Raw genomic sequence first — 17,868 nt, 5'->3', positions numbered from 1 at the left:
ATCTCGCGAGGTGTTGCAATCTGGATCCTGCCCACAATGTAAGTACCGGGAATCACCTGGCTAAACGGGTCCGACATGGGACTCTGTTTCATTTCGGTTAAATCTCGCCCGAGTCTTCATTGTTGGGGGAGACCGCCCTGATATTCCCCCACAGGTATGAGCCCTGCGCCAGAGACAGTCGCGACTGGAGTTGTCAACGTGGATTCCACTGGAGCAGGCTCCCTGCTCCTAAGCTGGTCCAGGTGCTTTTTAAGAAATTTTCCTTGGACCTTAACTTTTTAAGAGACAGGTCCGGTCTTCCCTAATAAGACTCCAGAGACCTAACTGGAGCCATCCCTGAAATTTCACAATCGCTTATTGTCACAAGTAGGCTTCAATGAAGTTACTGTGAAAAGCCCCTAGATACCACATTCCGGCGCCTGTTCGGGGAGGCCGGTAAGGGAATTGAACCCGCGCTGCTGGCCTTGTTCTGCATTACAAGCCAGCTGCTTAGCTCACTGTGCTAAAATGGGACCTGCTTATTGAATTGGAACAGTTAAAGGGGATTTCATTAAGGGTTATACATAGATTACTGTAGCTGTGTGGGGTCTTTATGTTTGTAGTTGATAATAATTCTTACTGTGTGTGTTTATACAAATGTTAACTAAATTCGTAGAATAAAGCTTGTTTTTAATTAAAAGTGCCGAAGAACCCTGTTGAATAACACCTGAAAGGCAGGCTCTTGTGCTCATCGTAACCGAAATCAATAAACAGTTAGAGGCCAGGTGAACCCCATGATCTACTTTGGTGTTTTCTAAACCCTGGCCCATAACACTGTGGAGGTCATGTGGTGCACTGCCAGCTATTTCGAATGGGCACCTATCACGATTAGGAACAGAGAACCTAAAAACAGACCAGTGAAGTTGATATGTGCACATTGCCATGGTCTCCCTGGCCACTCCCATGGGTATAGGGAGGACATAGGAAAAGGTTTCTGGTTCTCCTGGCATAAGGATCATTGCTTTACCAAGTGCTCACCAGAGGAAACTCCTCGCGAACATCTTCATTTTGGAGACCCAGAGTGACCGTTGTGCGGCTCCATTAGGATGGGGCACCGAGCTGGGTGGGGGTCGACTACCCTGGATCCCCACAGGATAAAGCCTTCCTCGACACTCGGGTCTTCTTTTTGTGAGGTAGGGCTTCACGCCATCAGAGGGGTGTCCTCGGATCCTGCCATTGAGGATCATGTGTGTCCATTTGGATAATGTAGGGTCCTTCTGTGCCAAGCCTTAATCTGTTTTCCAGATATCAGCAAGTTTTCCAAAACTTTTAAGGCCATGACCAACACCGGTAAAGGGGCGAGGCTTGTGGACAGCGGGAGGTGACTCAAGGCGTCTGCATTGGCCTTTGCTCCAGGGTGGTGCTCGAGGGAGTATTTATTCATAGGCTGCCAATAACAAGGGCTAAGTTGAGATATGGGCCGAAGTGATGGGAGGAATTGCCCGGTCTCTTTGAAAAGGTCCAGCAAAGGTTTGTGGTCTACCACGATCACAAAATACCAGCCGTAGACATACTGGTGGAACCTTTTTACACCGATGATGACTGCCAACCCCTTCTTCTCAAGCTGCACCACTCTGCATCCGCCAGGGTCCTGGATGAGCAGGCAATGGGCCTTCTGTGCCATCTTCCCAACAATGCAAGAGGACTGCTCCTACCCCATAAGGAGGGGCATCAAATGTGATGTATTAGCTCCTTCTTGGAGTTGTAATGGGCCAGCATGTTTGATGACTATAGTTTACTTTCACGAAGACTTCATCTGGTGGCGCCAGTCATGACCACTTCTTCTGTTTCAGGCTGGCAGGGGCACTGCTCCTGCGCCAGTGCCATGGGGGCGGGGCATGATGGGTAGTGTAGGTGAATGGCAGGTATGAAGGGGGTTTCCTAAAGGTTGGGGGGTGATGGATGCGGCTCCTGAAAAGGGGGGGGGCGGGGGGGGGGGAGCTAAATGTGGGAGGCTTGAAAGGGGAGGGTCCTCAGCAATAGTTAAGGAGGAGTTAGACAGATTTTTAAATTGGTAATGGGTTGAAGATTTATGGAGAACAGGAAGGACGGTGGAGTTAAGGCCAGGATGAGATCAGCCATGATCGAATGGCGGACCAGCCTCGATGGGCCAAATAACCTAATTCTGTTCCTATATCTTATGAACCCCATGCAATGCCCACGTTTGCGGGTGGGGGGAGGGGGGGGGGGGGGGAGGGGGGGGGGCGGAATGACATTGCCTGTGGGTGGAGGGAGGCCTCAAGCTCACTTAGAAATCGTGGCAGCTTTCAAAATGGTGGCCGATATCTGCGGAGTGGTCTCACCAGCGAGTTCTGCACCCCACTGGACTGGACCGGGGAGAAACTCCCTAAGGCCCAGAAAACTTACCACGGCCACGATCGAACTGCCACTTTTGCTCGAAAAGCAGCGCTCCCGGGGATTACCCGGCTTGCAATACCTCGCGAGATCTAATGCGATGTAAATCCCGGCCACTGTGGGCGGGATCACGTTTTGGCAAATCTGCATACTGGAGCAAGACAGCTAGCCTCACTCTAATATGCAGTTTCCTGAGGCACCCAAGGCATTGGGATCTTTCACTTTGTCTCGGAAACCTCAGCCAGTGTCGTTCAGTACTGGTCTCCACAAATGGGGACCAGACTGAACAGCATTCGGGGGCGTCTCCCAGGGGATCAGAGGCCCTCAGGTGCAAGCCCTTTGGGCAGGATGGTATCCTGGCACTGTTAGTGCCACCTGGGCACCCTGGCAATGCCAACCTTCTACACCAGAGTTTGAAAGTCCTCTGTGGCCACTGCCACTGGAGGAGTTTGGTCAGTGGCAGAGGGTTGGGGAGTTCCTGAAAACACTCAAGTGTGTCAGTCTCCATCTCTCCTGCCCTCTTGGTGCAATGTGGCACTGCCCTGGTGACTGAGGGGTGTCCCTGGGCACCGACTCTTGTTCCAGTGAGCTCTTGGCGCCAGCGATGGTCTGCAGTATTGGGCTGACACCAGTCATCCACTGCATGGCCTGCATCTCCATGGCAGTCACCACCCTCTCCATGAAATATGCAACGCACTCTCCTATCTGAGACATGACACAGGTCATGCACTGGAAGGACTTTTCCACCGCCCGTGCATGCCTGCTCAAAGCCTCAGGCAGCTCTGCCAGATTTCCTTAGTGCCGATTGCCTTCTGGTTTCAGGAGGTATCAGGCTGCCCAGCAGTCTTTCCAATCCTCACGCACTCAGGAAACCTAGGTAAGGGACAGAGGAAGAAGCGGATTTTGGTGACGCACACACATGTAGCTTGTCTGACTGTGGAAGCTGATGAAGGGGAACACTAGTCCCAGTCCCGCAGATGGAGCTCATGGCCGCTCACCGCCGTGATGACCTTCACCCAGGCTTCCTTGATCGATCGTGATGGCCATTTATGACAATCAACTGGAAATAGATACTCATTGAAATCTCCGCCAGCCTGGAGGAGGTCTTGCAGCGAGCTCTCGCTAAACAGTGTGGAGATGCACTTGGTGGCTTGATTGTAACACCTCCAAACGCAGCTGGATCCGTTGGTAACACCAACTGAATTTTTATGAAGATGGAGATTTCTTTTCCCTGGACCCTGAAAGGCTTTCCGTTGTGAAATGCACACACCTGACAAACACCTGTTCAATTGCAGTCTTCCCTCCGCAGAATTTCAGCTTTTAAACAGGGTTTTCTGTCCATTAAATAAGGTGCCTTCTCATGAATGGGGATCAGGTAACATGCTCTCCAACGACAAGGCTATCCCTGGCACATGATCTGGCAGCAAGCCTGGGCCACGTGTATTAATGAACTTGCCGCCACATGTTAAGGTTCAGGCGCTGCGTCCTTCCTGTGCCAGATTCCTCACTTCTTCCAAACCTGATGGCGGACTCTTTGGCAGGAGGACAACATCGAGCCCAATGTGATGCACTGAGCCCGCAGACTTTGAATGGCCAAGGCCTGATGTGCCTTTTAAGGTGCACGCATGTGCCACGGTGCAACAACCCAGAAGGTAGTGCTTAGGATGCTCACAAGTTGTCCCATTGACTATTACATGCGTGTGAAACTGCGCAAGAACATTTTTAAATGCTGAACTTTGAAACAAACAGGGTATGCACCAAAGGAATATGTAGGAACATTTCCCGGGCCTGATCCCAGTCTGTGCTGATCTAAGCTATCATGACGTACTGGCGCGAGCTTAACCTCTGTATCCCCTTGGGTTAAGGAGGCAGAAATCAGCCAATATTCAAGTGTGCGGTTTGGACACTGGGTGAGGACAGAGCCTGACCTATCTATCAGTAGTCCCCAAATGGTAGAAGAGCCATGTGAGGTGGGGAAACAAGAAACTTGGTAGTAAGGAAAGGAATTTTTAAAAGAAGGAACACACCAATTTCTAAACATTAATGTAAGATATTATTATATTAGTTACTGGCCCCTCATTGTAATGTGATCTTGAGCAACCACACAATGTGCATGAAATATCAAGCTAACCAAATAGAAAAATACCGATAGTTATATTAATCAAGGATTTAGTGTACAATTGAACAGGATCCAACTCAAATGTTTTTAATTAAGAGCATTCACGAGTATTTCTCAATTTTAGGTGAGCAACGTCCTCATTCATTTGACCTTTATGAATCCAAAGTAAATGGACGCGCACAAGAACTGACTAATGAGTATGGAAACAATTTTACTGTGAGGGTCGTGCTCACCGAATAAATATGGTTTTATATGGATTTTCCTGTTCCTAAGGGAATCATTAATAAACCTTTACAGGCACAATAAGAAATACATTGTAAAATCACATGAGAAATGCTATGGAAACGACAGTCTCTTTATTGGCAAGGTCAATCCATGGACAGACAGTAAGGCAGCAGAGATTGTGGCACCTTCAAGTGCTGTGTGAGGGACCCACAAGCAATACGTAGCTCACCGACTACTTTGCTGAGGTCCAGGGCTTTACTGAATAATTGGTCATGTGAAGGAAAAACATGAATAAATAGGTAGAATTCATTTTATTTAGGATATTATACTTTAGAATTGAGAAAGTGGACACACATTTGTACCAAAAGGCCTTAAAGCATATACATGGGCAGCAATAGCTCCCAGCTTTTGTTTCAACTGGTGTTAAACAGACATCGTTTGTACCATGCATAATCTAACACCAGGGACTTTCACGTCCTCTTCACACGAAGGAAAGATAAGTAAAAGCTCTAAAGTCATTTTCAAAGGAACTTTAAAAGCTTTGCAGATGGCATTGTCTCCTTATCTATTCAAGAGACATTCTTTGATATTATCTAATTAAGTATATAAGATGATAAAAGTTATTGACAAAGTAGACCTAGAGTGGATGCTTCCTCTTGTGGGGCAATCTAGAACAAGAGGTCAAAGTTTCCAGATAAATTGGAGCAGATTTAAAACAGGGATGAGAAGCAATTCTCCCTGTGTGTGCCCAAGTGTGTTGACTAGGCGCTTTTCACAGTAACTTCATTGCAGTGTTAATGTAAGCCTACTTGTGACAATAAAAATTATTATTATTATAAATTACTTTTCTCAAAGGGTCGTGAATCTGTGAAATTTATTACCGCAGAGTGCGGTGGATGCTGGGTCATTTAAAGAGGAGACAGACAGATTGTTAATTAGTGATGGATTGAAGGGTTAAGGAGAACGGACAGGAAAGTGGAGTTGGGGCTGTGATGAGATCAGCCATGGTCGTATAGAATGGTGGAGCGGGCTCGAGGGGCTGAATTGCCTACGCCTGCTCCTAGTTCTTATGTTCTTATTATTCTTAGATCTATAGCAAATTAGAAAAACAGACTTTAAAAATTCTATTCCTCTATTAAAAGTTTAAGCTCAGTTCTATAAAAAATATAAATAATTGGAGGTAAACAGAAAAGATATTCAGGACATATTTAACAACATGATCATGTATACGCTCGCACCTTGGATAATAAAGCCATTTTAACAATTAAATCATAGTGAATAATAAAGATACAATCAAGAGGAGGAGTTATTCAAAATGGCAACATCCATTACTGCTAAGGAATGACGTAATCTGGTTTAAAAGGGTAACTGATCTAATTTCCTTTCAAAACATCGGAAAGTTGTAGGAGGATCTGGGAGAGCCCCTCCAATGTTTCTCCAGTTGTTGAGGAACTGGATATCGGAAAGCAGGCAGCTTTTCTTTCCACTGCCCTAACAACTGTTTCATTCGGGGATTCTGGTAAAAGATTATTTTGAATACTGATGGATTTTTAAAAAATTGATATTGGCCGTGGCATTGTATTTTTAAAAATTTTATTGGATTCTGTATTAGAACTAAGATTTTGGGTGCCATTTTACTAATAGGGAACAAAGCCCCATAGCGAGCGCATTTAGCCTCGTGTTTCCCAGCGCTCATTGCGTCAAGAAACACAAGGCTATAAAAGGCCACTCGCATTTGAGAGGGGGCCTCAGTGGGGAACCGAGGTTGCACATAGCCCCGTTTTGTGCAATGAGGAGTTCCGCTCGCCCCAACACCAATGGCCATAACGCCATTTAAAAATGGCATCCCGATCGCTCGTTCTACTGAGTTCCCGCGAGTGGAGCTCCTCAGTGTAGAAAACAGGCATGTGCAGCCTTGGCTGTGCGTTCCTGCTGAGGCCCCTTATACAACGTGAATTGCGTTTTATAGCCACTTCTTTCTAGGTGCTGTGAGCGCTGGTAAACACGCAGCTAAACGCGCTTGAACAAACAAACAAAGAACAAAGAAATGTACAGCACAGGAACAGGCCCTTCGGCCCTCCAAGCCCGTGCCGACCATACTGCCCGACTAAACTACAATCTTCTACACTTCCTGGGTCCGTATCCTTCTATTCCCATCCTATTCATATATTTGTCAAGATGCCCCTTAAATGTCCCTATCGTCCCTGCCTCCACTACCTCCTCCGGTAGTGAGTTCCAGGCACCCACTACCCTCTGCGTAAAAAACTTGCCTCGTACATCTACTCTAAACTTTGCCCCTCTCACCTTAAACCTATGCCCCCTAGTAATTGACCCCTCTACCCTGGGGAAAAGCCTCTGACTATCCACTCTGTCTATGCCCCTCATAATTTTGTATACCTCTATCAGGTCGCCCCTCAACCTCCTTCGTTCCAGTGAGAACAAACCGAGTTTATTCAATCGCTCCTCATAGCTTATGCCCTCCATACCAGGCAACATTCTGGTAAATCTCTTCTGCACCCTCTCTAAAGCCTCCACATCCTTCTGGTAGTGTGGCGACCAGAATTGAACACTATACTCCAAGTGTGGCCTAACTAAGGTTCTATACAGCTGCAACATGACTTGCCAATTCTTATACTCAATGCCCCGGCCAATGAAGGCAAGCATGCCGTATGCCTTCTTGACTACCTTCTCCACCTGTGTAGCCCCTTTCAGTGATCTGTGGACCTGTACTCCTAGATCTCTTTGACTTTCAATACTCTTGAGGGTTCTACCATTCACTGTATCTTCCCTACCTGCATTAGCCCTTCCAAAATGCATTACCTCACATTTGTCCAGGTTAAACTCCATCTGCCATCTCTCCGCCCAAGTCTCCAGACAATCTAAATCCTGCTGTATCCTCAGACAGTCCTCATCGCTATCCGCAATTCCACCAACCTTTGTGTCGTCTGCAAACTTACTAATCAGACCAGTTACATTTTCCTCCAAATCATTTATATATACTACAAAGAGCAAAGGTCCCAGCACTGATCCCTGTGGAACACCACTGGTCACAGCCCTCCAATTAGAAAAGCATCCCTCCATTGCTACCCTCTGCCTTCTATGGCCTAGCCAGTTCTGTATCCACCTTGCCAGTTCACCCCTGATCCCGTGTGACTTCACCTTTTGTACTAGTCTACCATGAGGGACCTTGTCAAAGGCCTTACTGAAGTCCATATAGACAACATCTACTGCCCTACCTGCATCAATCATCTTAGTGACCTCCTCGAAAAACTCTATCAAGTTAGTGAGACACGACCTCCCCTTCACAAAACCGTGCTGCCTCTCACTAATACGTCCATTTGCTTCCAAATGGGAGTAGATCCTGTCTCGAAGAATTCTCTCCAGTAATTTCCCTACCACTGAAGTAAGGCTCACCGGCCTGTAGTTCCCGGGATTATCCCTGCCACCCTTCTTAAACAGAGGAACAACATTGGCTATTCTCCAGTCCTCCGGGACATCCCCTGAAGACAGCGAGGATCCAAAGATTTCTGTCAAGGCCTCAGCAATTTCCTCTCCAGCCTCCTTCAGTATTCTGGGGTAGATCCCATCCGGCCCTGGGGACTTATCTACCTTAATATTTTTTAAGACACCCAACACCTCGTCTTTTTGGATCACAATGTGACCCAGGCTATCTACACCCCCTTCTCCAGACTCAACATCTACCAATTCCTTCTCTTTGGTGAATACTGATGCAAAGTATTCATTTAGTACCTCGCCCATTTCCTCTGGCTCCACACATAGATTCCCTTGCCTATCCTTCAGTGGGCCAACCCTTTCCCTGGCTACCCTCTTACTTTTTATGTAAGTGTAAAAAGCCTTGGGATTTTCCTTAACCCTATTTGCCAATGCCTTGCTATGGGACTTTATTCCCATTTAGCTAAATCGCACCCAATATCTCTTAATAGTTGCTTTCCTTGGGAGAGACGTGGTTCACTTTCTCAGACCCAAAAATAAGTGTGTGTGTGAAGTTGCTGCGAAGTTGCTGCTTTGAACTCAGGTGAGGGTGATTGTTGAGGGAGTGTTCTCGATCTGTGGTAGTCTATATTTGGGACTAGTTATAATCGACTTCAGTTAGTGAAGGGGCGATGCACAGTGTATCAGAGCTTATTGTATAACTTGGCCATGGAACATTTAAACACTTTGATTTCTGGATATTTAAGTGTAATTTCGTGGTACTTACTTGTTGTTGTTGGCACAGTGATTGGTGCCGCTGTTGTGCTGAGAAATTTTTTCGACCTGAATTTGTAATGAGCCAGAAACCCATCAGCTGTGACACTTAGATCTGACAGGAACTGCACAACGATTTCATTTTCTAGGGACAGAACTGGCCTGCCCCACAACAAAACAAAGAGGAACACAATTAATTGAGTTTGTAATGCACTGCACTAAGCACCAACATTTATCAAGCTAATAAATGAACTGCATACAGCAAGAAATACAGAGAGAATTTTAACTAAAAATATAACAGACAGGCTTGGGCCAGGTAAAAGTCTGTGAGGCTTGATGCCATTCAGCTTTTGGAATTCAACTGTGGCGGGCAGGTTTCCTGAGCCTCTGCAAACCCGGCAGCTCCACCCAGATGAGGACTTGGTGGATTCAGGAGGTGTGCCTTCCACCTACTTCCTAGGTTCAGCATGCCCGCCCAGCATGCCCACCCTGTCTTGGCAGCTGGTTACGGGTAAGTGCTCTGAAATTCTGGTATTTTGGGGATGAAAATCACTCGTATGACATAATTCATGAATATCAATGGAGGTAGGAGTCAGAGCATTACAGACACACAGAGGATCTTTGTGGAATTGGTGTGCCATTTGGAGAGAGGCATACCAATGAGCACCACTGAAATCATTGCTCAAATGTTACTACGCTGGATAAAACAATCGTTCGTCCTCAACTGGCGCCTTATGTCCAGACACCACAATTTGGAAAGGATGCAAAGGCTTTGGGCAGCATGCAGGGAAGACTTGCAAGAAGGCCTCATCTCAAGAGGCTTGGAATATAAAAGCAGGGATGTACTTCTGAAGCTTTAGAAAGCATTAGTTAGGCCCCATTTAGAATACTGTGAGCAATTTTGGGCCCCACACCTCAGGAAGGACATACTGGCACTGGAGCGGGTCCAGCGGAGATTCACACGGATGATCCCAGGAATGGTAGGCCTAACATACGATTAGGATCCTGAGGATTATATTCATTGGAGTTTAGGAGGTTGAGGGGAGATCCTGAGGATCCTGGGATTATATTCATTGGAGTTTAGGAGGTTGAGGGGAGATCTAATAGAAACTTACAAAATAATGAATGGCTTAGATAGGGTGGATGTAGAGAAGTTGTTTCCATTAGCAGGGGAGACTAGGACCCGGGGGCACAGCCTTAGAATAAAAGGGAGTCACTTTAGAACAGAGATGAGGAGAAATTTCTTCAGCCAGAGAGTGGTGGGTCTGTGGAATTCATTGCCACAGAGGGCGGTGGAGGCCGGGACGTTGAGTGTCTTTAAGACAGAAGTTGATAAATTCTTGATTTCTCAAGGAATTAAGGGCTATGGAGAGAGAGCGGGTAAATGGAGTTGAAATCAGCCATGATTGAATGGTGGAGTGGACTCGATGGGCCGAATGGCCTTACTTCCACTCCTATGTCTTATGGTCTTAATAGCTTCAGGGACAAAGGATTTTGGTTACGAGGATAAATTGGAGAAACTGGGAGTGTTTTCCTGAGTGTAGGTTGAGAGGGGATTTGATAGCAATGTTCAAAATCATGAAGGGTCCTGGGAAAGTAGGTGGGGAGAAACAGTTCCCTTTAGGGGAGGGGTCAAAAACCAGAGGATCCAGATTGAATATGAATGACTAAAGAAGCAAAGGCAATGTGGGAAAACATTTTAATGCTGGAGGTGGCTAGAGCCTGGAATCCACTACAGGAGAGGGCGGTGGAGGCAGGTTGGATAAGCACCTAAAAATAAAACGTTTGCAGGGCTCTGGGGAAAGACAGGGCAAGCGGGAGGAGCTGAATTGCTCTTGGGGAGAACCAGTGCACAATCAACAGGCCAAATGGCCTCCTGTTGCGGTGTAACCATTCTATAATTCTATGACGAGAAGTGAGGGAAACAGAAATACACGAACAAAAAAAAAAATGTAACAATGGAACTCACGCTGGAGGGCTGTCTCCGCAGTATTTTCCAATCCGTTTTGCTTCGTCGTTTTCACCACCATTAAATACAGAAACATAATCATATCGGCAGTAGTTGTCTCTTTCAACGTCAAACTTCTCGAACTTTAACTCAATTATCTGTTCAAGGTGGAAAGTAATGAATATCAAATGCATTTGCTTTACTCACAGCTTAACTGCATTTGTCAGTATGTTTATGCAAAGATCTTCAAAGCTTACAGAGCTTGAACTTCCCATGTTACCCCATTCGTCAGACTCTGCATTATTAAATAGAGTGCAACAAAGTCATTGGGATGCAAATACACATTACACACCGGACAACCGACTAACATTGTCATCTAATTAACAAACATTTTGAAAATTGATACATAATGATAAATGAACAAGATAGTGAAATCTTCCGGACTCTGCATCAAAGTTAGTTTGCAAAAGTGGAAAATAAATTATTTGAAACATACCTGGGCGGGATTCTCCGGTCCCCCAGCCGTGTGTTTCCCGGAGCCGCGCCGTTCGCTGGCGGCGAGATTTTATACTCCCGCCACTTGTCAATGGGATTTTCCATTGAAGCCCCCCCCCCTCCCCACGCCGCTGGGAAAGCCACAGGTGGGGCTGTGCTGCCGGCAGGAGCAGGGAATCCCAATGGCTGGAGAATTCCCACCCTTTGGGCCATTTGGCTGGGCCACTGCAGACCTGAGAAAATTAGATTGTCTTCTTTCTTTGCTCAGACGTCGATAAAGCTATGGTAGCAGCTGCCAGGAGAACAAGCATTAAGTTCTGATGAACTGCCATCGACCTGAAACATTAACTCTGTTCCTCTCCACAGGTGCTGCTTGACCTGCTCCGGCGTTTTCTGTTTTTATTTCAGATGTCCAGCGTCCGCAGTATTTTGCTTTAATGTGTAAGCATTAATGGGAGGGGTTTTCCAGCCATTCCCTCCGGCGAACCTCTCGCTGAAGGTTCCCCGGATGTGGAGGTTGTGAACAACGAGAAACCCCGTTGGCAGCGGTGGGACTGGAAGATCCCGCTACTCGTCAACGGCAAGTCACCTCTGCCGCCGCAAAAACCACCACGGTGGTCGGAAGATCCTGTCCAATGTGTGAGGTGCAGTGCTATTGGTCACAAACAAGTTACACAATGAGTGAGTGAAGGTCTTTCCTGTAAGAATGAATGGGTTGATGAAAGGTGATGCTCACATTGGGCAATCATTGATTCTTTATAATTTGGGAATGCTTCTGTAATGACTTTGGCCAATCTCAAAGGCCTGGCCTATTAGAATATGAGTTCCCTGATTAGTGGCCCAATCAGGGAACCCCATTCTCTGTATATAACAAGGAGTGTCAGATCCTCTGCACTCCCAATGTAGCAGCAAGCTGAACGCACTCCCCGTGTAGCAGCAAGCTGAACGCACTCCCCGTGTAGCAGCAAGCCGAACGCACTCCCCGTGTAGCAGCAAGCCGAACGCACTCCCAGTGTAGCAGCAAGCCGAACGCACTCCCCGTGTAGCAGCAAGCCGAACACACTCCCCGTGTAGCAGCAAGCTGAACGCACTCCCCGTGTAGCAGCAAGCTGAACGCACTCCCCGTGTAGCAGCAAGCTGAACGCACTCCCAGTGTAGCAGCAAGCTGAACACACTTCCAGTGTAGCAGCAAACTGAACGCACTCCCAGTGCAGCAGCAAGCTGAACACACTCCCCGTGTAGCAGCAAGCTGAACGCACTCCCCGTGTAGCAGCAAGCTGAACGCACTTCCCGTGTAGCAGCAAACTGAACGCACTTCCCGTGTAGCAGCAAACTGAACGCACTCCCAGTGTAGCAGCAAACTGAACCCACTCCCGATGTAGCAGCAAGCTGAACGCACTCCCGATGTAGCAGCAAGCTGAACGCACTCCCGATGTACCAGCAAGCTGAACGCACTCCCGATGTAGCAGCAAGCTGAATGCACTCCCCATGTAGCAGCAAGCTGAATGCATTCCCCGTGTAGCAGCAAGCTGAATGCACTCCCCGTGTAGCAGCAAACTGAATGCACTCCCCGTGTAGCAGCAAGCTGAATGCACTCCCCGTGTAGCAGCAAGCTGAATGCACTCCCCGTGTAGCAGCAAGCTGAATGCACTCTCCGTGTAGCAGCAAGCTGAATGCATTCCCAGTGAAGGCAGCAAGCTGAATGCACCTGGATGTTCGGCTGTTGGTTTTGTAAATAAAAGGAATTCTGGTGAAGGGACTTCTGCCTCCGTGAACCTATTACAGCTTCCTCTCTCAAGCACTCTGGTGCCCACTGCAGCAGGGATGAATGTCCACAGGAAAGCTGATGTACTGATTAGTGTGATGGGATCTGTGGTTTCAAGGTTTGTACTTTATTGAGACAGACCCGAACTGAAAAAGAAAATGGAAAAAGGAACTGACCCTTCCAGTTGCTCAGAATGAAACTGAGACTAGAAACCAAAATTTCTGGGGAAACTGAAACTAGTTGAAACCCGATAAAAGGACACACAGCCATCAGAGCTCAGATGATCATCCCATTTGTGCAGTGCAGGCAGGCTGAAGAAGAGGCCAGATAGAGAAGCCGAGAATAGGCAAATATACAGTTGCTGTGGCTGGTTTTGTTACTTGAAGATAACATTAGTGGATCTATGTCATACAGACCATCGTAAGCACAGTTGAGGAGGTCCTGCAGACTTGTGCCGATTTTGATGAAGACCGTGGAACTCGGGTTGGTTGTGCATCGCTGTTGGCTGAATATTAAGCAAAATCCTAGAAGAAAGGGAGCTGGAATTCTTTCAGAGTAATTGAAGGAGTTTTGAAGGACCTTGTGACTTGAGATCGATGGCATGTATGCTGAATGCTGAGCTAATTCGTAAGATCGATCTTAGTTGTATCTGCCATTTAATGTGCAGTTTATAGTTTATAATCAACTACATTTTGCCTATTAATTCATGTTTAACTCAAGTTGATTCTGGGTTTTTGAATATAATTGGTTTCCCAAGATAATATGTAGTGTTTGCTTTGTTTGACTCTTGTATAATAAAGTTATTTTGTTTTGAACTGTGAAATCTTATGGTTTATGGCTTCCTTCTTTCAGCAAATAACTGGGGCTTCAGACTTTTTCTATTTTAAAAAAAAAATTACCGATCTTAACGGAGATCAAAACACTAGCCATAACAACCATTCATCGCTTTGCGGATAAATCTGTGTGAAGCAGATTGGTTAATCATCGATTCATATAGTTCTAATGGAGGTCATTCAACCCATCATCCTTGTGCCAACTCTTTGAGGGTTTTTCCCCAATTAGTCCCACTCCCCTGTTCTTTCCCCATAGCCCTGCATGTTATTTCCTTTTCAAGTATGTATCCAATTCCTTATTGAGAGGTACCACTGAATCTGCTCCCACCACCCATTCAGCAGTGCATCCCAGATGATAACAACTCACTGTGTAAAAAAGGCATGAGGATGTCTTCAGACATGACCTGAATTGACCATGCAGCAAAGGAATATTGTAGAGTCATCATTGTTACAACCACTGGTAGCAACAATGGTTAAACGTAGAGGGGGAGTTGAGGCTTTGGCATATGGCATAGTCAATAATGTCCCAAGTGAAGTGCATCCTCTTCAAGCATTGCTTCGGCACCAAGGGGAGATAAGCTTGCTTGGGTGAGATCTTTGATCATTAGGAACCTAGGCCATTTAACCTGCCTTTCAATGAGATCATGGTTGACCAGTGACCTAACTCGCTACCCCAGCCTTTGCCTCCTATCCCTATTACCTTTGGCTAGCAAATATCTATCAATCTCATATTTAATAATTAACCATTTGTCTGGCATCCGTTTGGGGAAAAGATTTCCAAACTTCTACCACCTTTTCCTTGAAGAAGCATTTGCTAATTCTACTGCTGAGAGGGCTGGCTCTATTTTGTTCTCATTTTTCCCAAAGTCCTAAACTCTCCAACTAGCAGAAGTAGTTTTTCCAAACTACCATATCGGCTCCCTTAATATCCTGAAAGTTTCAGTCCAATGGAGATAGAATTTGTTGGGTTATATCTTTGGACAGCACTTATCCCAACACTTCCTGAAAACATATTAATGAAGAACTTTTAGCCATAAACTCCAATGAAACATTGGTGTTCATATATCTGTGATAACCTGCTTAAACACGGATTCTTTTCCTCTATTTTTACACTAATCAAGGTAGACGATGTTAGTATTCGGAAGCAGAGTGGTTCCCATATCAGGCATCAAGGGTTTAGCAAAGTCAGATGCAGAATTAAACACCCTTTACTCTACCCGCAAAATGTGCCTCACCCCTATTCCCAGAGCAGTACCTCTTACTGCACCAGTGTGACATTTTTTCTCTTACCTACACCAGCCATCCTGTGGCCTTTCGAAATGAGATGTCAGCTGGTGGAATATTAAGGCAGTTTTGTGCAGTGGGCCTGTGCACAATAGGAACTGGATTGAAACTGGCCAAACCCATTTCATGTATCACCCTTACAGGCAGGGCATGGAAGAGATTTTCATTCCATCAGCCTGCGCTGGATTTAAACCCAGATCCCAGAGGAAAATATTAGAGCCTGACCGCCTGTGTCACCTGGGCTCTGATCCCATTATTGTTTCGCACTTCCCATGCAATACAGACAGATCTGCCCAAGGATAGAACAAGTGGTTAGCACTGTGGCTTCACACCGCCAGGGTCCCAGGTTCGATTCCCTGCTGGGTCACTGTCTGTGCGGAGTCTGCACGTTCTCCCCGTGTCTGTGTGGGTTTCCTCCGGGTGCTCCGGTTTCCTCCCACAGTCCAAAGATGTGCAGGTTAGGTGGACTGGCCATGATAAAGTCCCCTTCGTGGCCAAAAAGGTTAGGAGGGGTTATTGGATGACGGGGATAGGGTGGAAGTGATGGCTTAAGTGGGTCATAGAATATAGAACATTACAGCGCAGTACAGGCCCTTCGGCCCTCGATGTTGCGCCAACCTGTGAAACCAATCTAAAGCCCATCTACACTATTCCATTATCATCCATATGTTTATCCAATGACCATTTAAATGCCCTTAATGTTGGCGAGTCCACTACTGTTGCAGGCAGGGCATTCCACGCCCTTACTACTCTCTGAGTAAAGAACATACCTCTGACATCTGTCCTATATCTATCTCCCCTCAATTTAAAGCCATGTACCCTTGTGCTAGCCATCACCATCCGAGGAAAAAGGCTCTCACTGTCCACCCTCTCTAATCCTCTGATCATCTTGTATGCCTCTATTAAGTTACCTCTTAACCTTCTTCTCTCTAACGAAAACAGCCTCAAGTCCCTCAGCCTTTCCTCATAAGATCTTCCCTCTATACCAGGCAACATCCTGGTAAATCTCCTCTCTACCCTTTCCAATGCTTCCACATCCTTCCTATAATGCGGCGACCGGAACTGCACACAATACTCCTAATGCGGCCGCACCAGAGTTTTGTACAGCTGCAACATGACCTCATGGCTCCAAAACTCAATCCCTCTACCAATAAAAGCTAACACACCGTACGCCTTCTTAACAACCCTATCAACCCGAGTGGCAACTTTCAGGGATCTATGTATATGGACACCGAGATCTCTCTGCTCATCCACACTACCAAGAATCTTACCATTAGCCCAGTACTCTGTATTCCTGTTACTCCTTCCAAAATGAATCACCTCACACTTTTCTGCATTAAACTCCATGGCCTCCTTCTGCACTGTATGTTCTATGTTCTATGATTCAGCTCAGTCCAATAACCTGCATCTTTCAAAATCAAGACAATTGAAACCTTTTGAAAAGAGTCATGTTATTGTTGTGAGTTAATGAGCTGTGGTATCTTCACACATTTCAGTAACCATTACCTGATGTTTGGGTGCCACTATGTGCCATGAGCAGGAGACTCCAGCAGGGTAGTCGTGGTCGGGCCAATTGGGTGTTTTGAAGGAGCCAGGTGATTTTTCCAAATGACCGCCACAAAACTGATCATCTGTAGTGATTCGGATAAAAATGGTAGGTTATCCATTCAGCGACGAGCATTCAAAGTCAAATATAAGCATGCTTGCACTGCACAATTGTTTTTAGGATGTGGCAAAATCATTGCACTAATGCTTCATACTTCAGCAATCTCAAGTCAATTTATTGCCCTTTCGTATTTGGTGCTTTCTGCTGCTGGCCAGATAAGGTTGTTTCTATGGGACGAGACTTGTCCCAGCCGCCATCATAACACTAACTATTTAAAAATAAGCTCAAGCTAATGTGCGCACATTTATTTTAATCATTCAGCTTCTGTTGAAACAGACTTGAAGTATTGACAGGGTAGCTTTTACAGTCAAAGTGTTAACTGGTATCGCAGAGTTGTTTCAAGTTCCCAATATAAACCAGGCATTAGATTGGGGGCTGGGGGGGTCACGCAACCATTGAGTGGTGGTGGGGGGGGGGGGGGCGGTTGTAGAGGTTTGCCCTCCGTGTTGGAGGGTTGGTGGTGTTACCATTGGGGTCACAATGATGTCAGGGGGCTTTACTTTTACTTTGAGATTACAGCGTCCTTTAAAAACGCACCCAGTGGGCAGCATGGTGGCGCAGTGGAAGCACTGCTGCCTCACGGTGCCGAGGTCCCAGGTTCGATCATCCTGGCTCTGGGTCACTGTCCGTGTGGAGTTCGCACATTCTCCCCATGTTTGCGTGGGTTTCGCCCCCATAACCCAAAGATGTACAGAGTAGGTGGATTGGCCACGCTAAATTGCCCCTTAACTGGAAAAAAATGAATTGGGTACTCTAAATGTATTTTAAAAAACGCCCCCCGATCTAGGAATCCTAGCTTTGCCGGCGAGATTAGGCCCGCACCCCTCAGCTGACTATTTCACAGCTGCCTTTTCTAGCCAGATCAAAAGGCACTCTGTGCAATTTCAAAGTGCTGGCGAGAATTACTCAGTCAGCTTGGGGGGGGGGGGGGGG

At 46.4% G+C, this 17,868-nt stretch overlaps 1 protein-coding gene across 1 annotated transcript in view; it reads right to left on the bottom strand.

The window, feature by feature from the left end:
- LOC140389624 (procollagen C-endopeptidase enhancer 2-like) overlaps positions 1-17,868 on the bottom strand; it is a 44,655-nt gene that overhangs the window by 7,633 nt on the left and 19,154 nt on the right. Inside the window, exons 4-6 of the mRNA XM_072473902.1 lie at positions 16,776-16,900; positions 10,914-11,050; positions 8,958-9,106 (exon numbers count right to left, since the gene is read on the bottom strand). Of these exons, the coding sequence (XP_072330003.1) occupies positions 8,958-9,106; positions 10,914-11,050; positions 16,776-16,900 (411 nt within the window). The remainder of the gene's footprint in view (positions 1-8,957; positions 9,107-10,913; positions 11,051-16,775; positions 16,901-17,868) is intronic.

Source organism: Scyliorhinus torazame, chromosome 14 (assembly GCF_047496885.1).
Source record: "Scyliorhinus torazame isolate Kashiwa2021f chromosome 14, sScyTor2.1, whole genome shotgun sequence".
Classification (NCBI taxonomy): Eukaryota; Metazoa; Chordata; class Chondrichthyes; order Carcharhiniformes; family Scyliorhinidae; genus Scyliorhinus; species Scyliorhinus torazame.
This window is presented reverse-complemented; position numbering and strand designations above follow the sequence as displayed.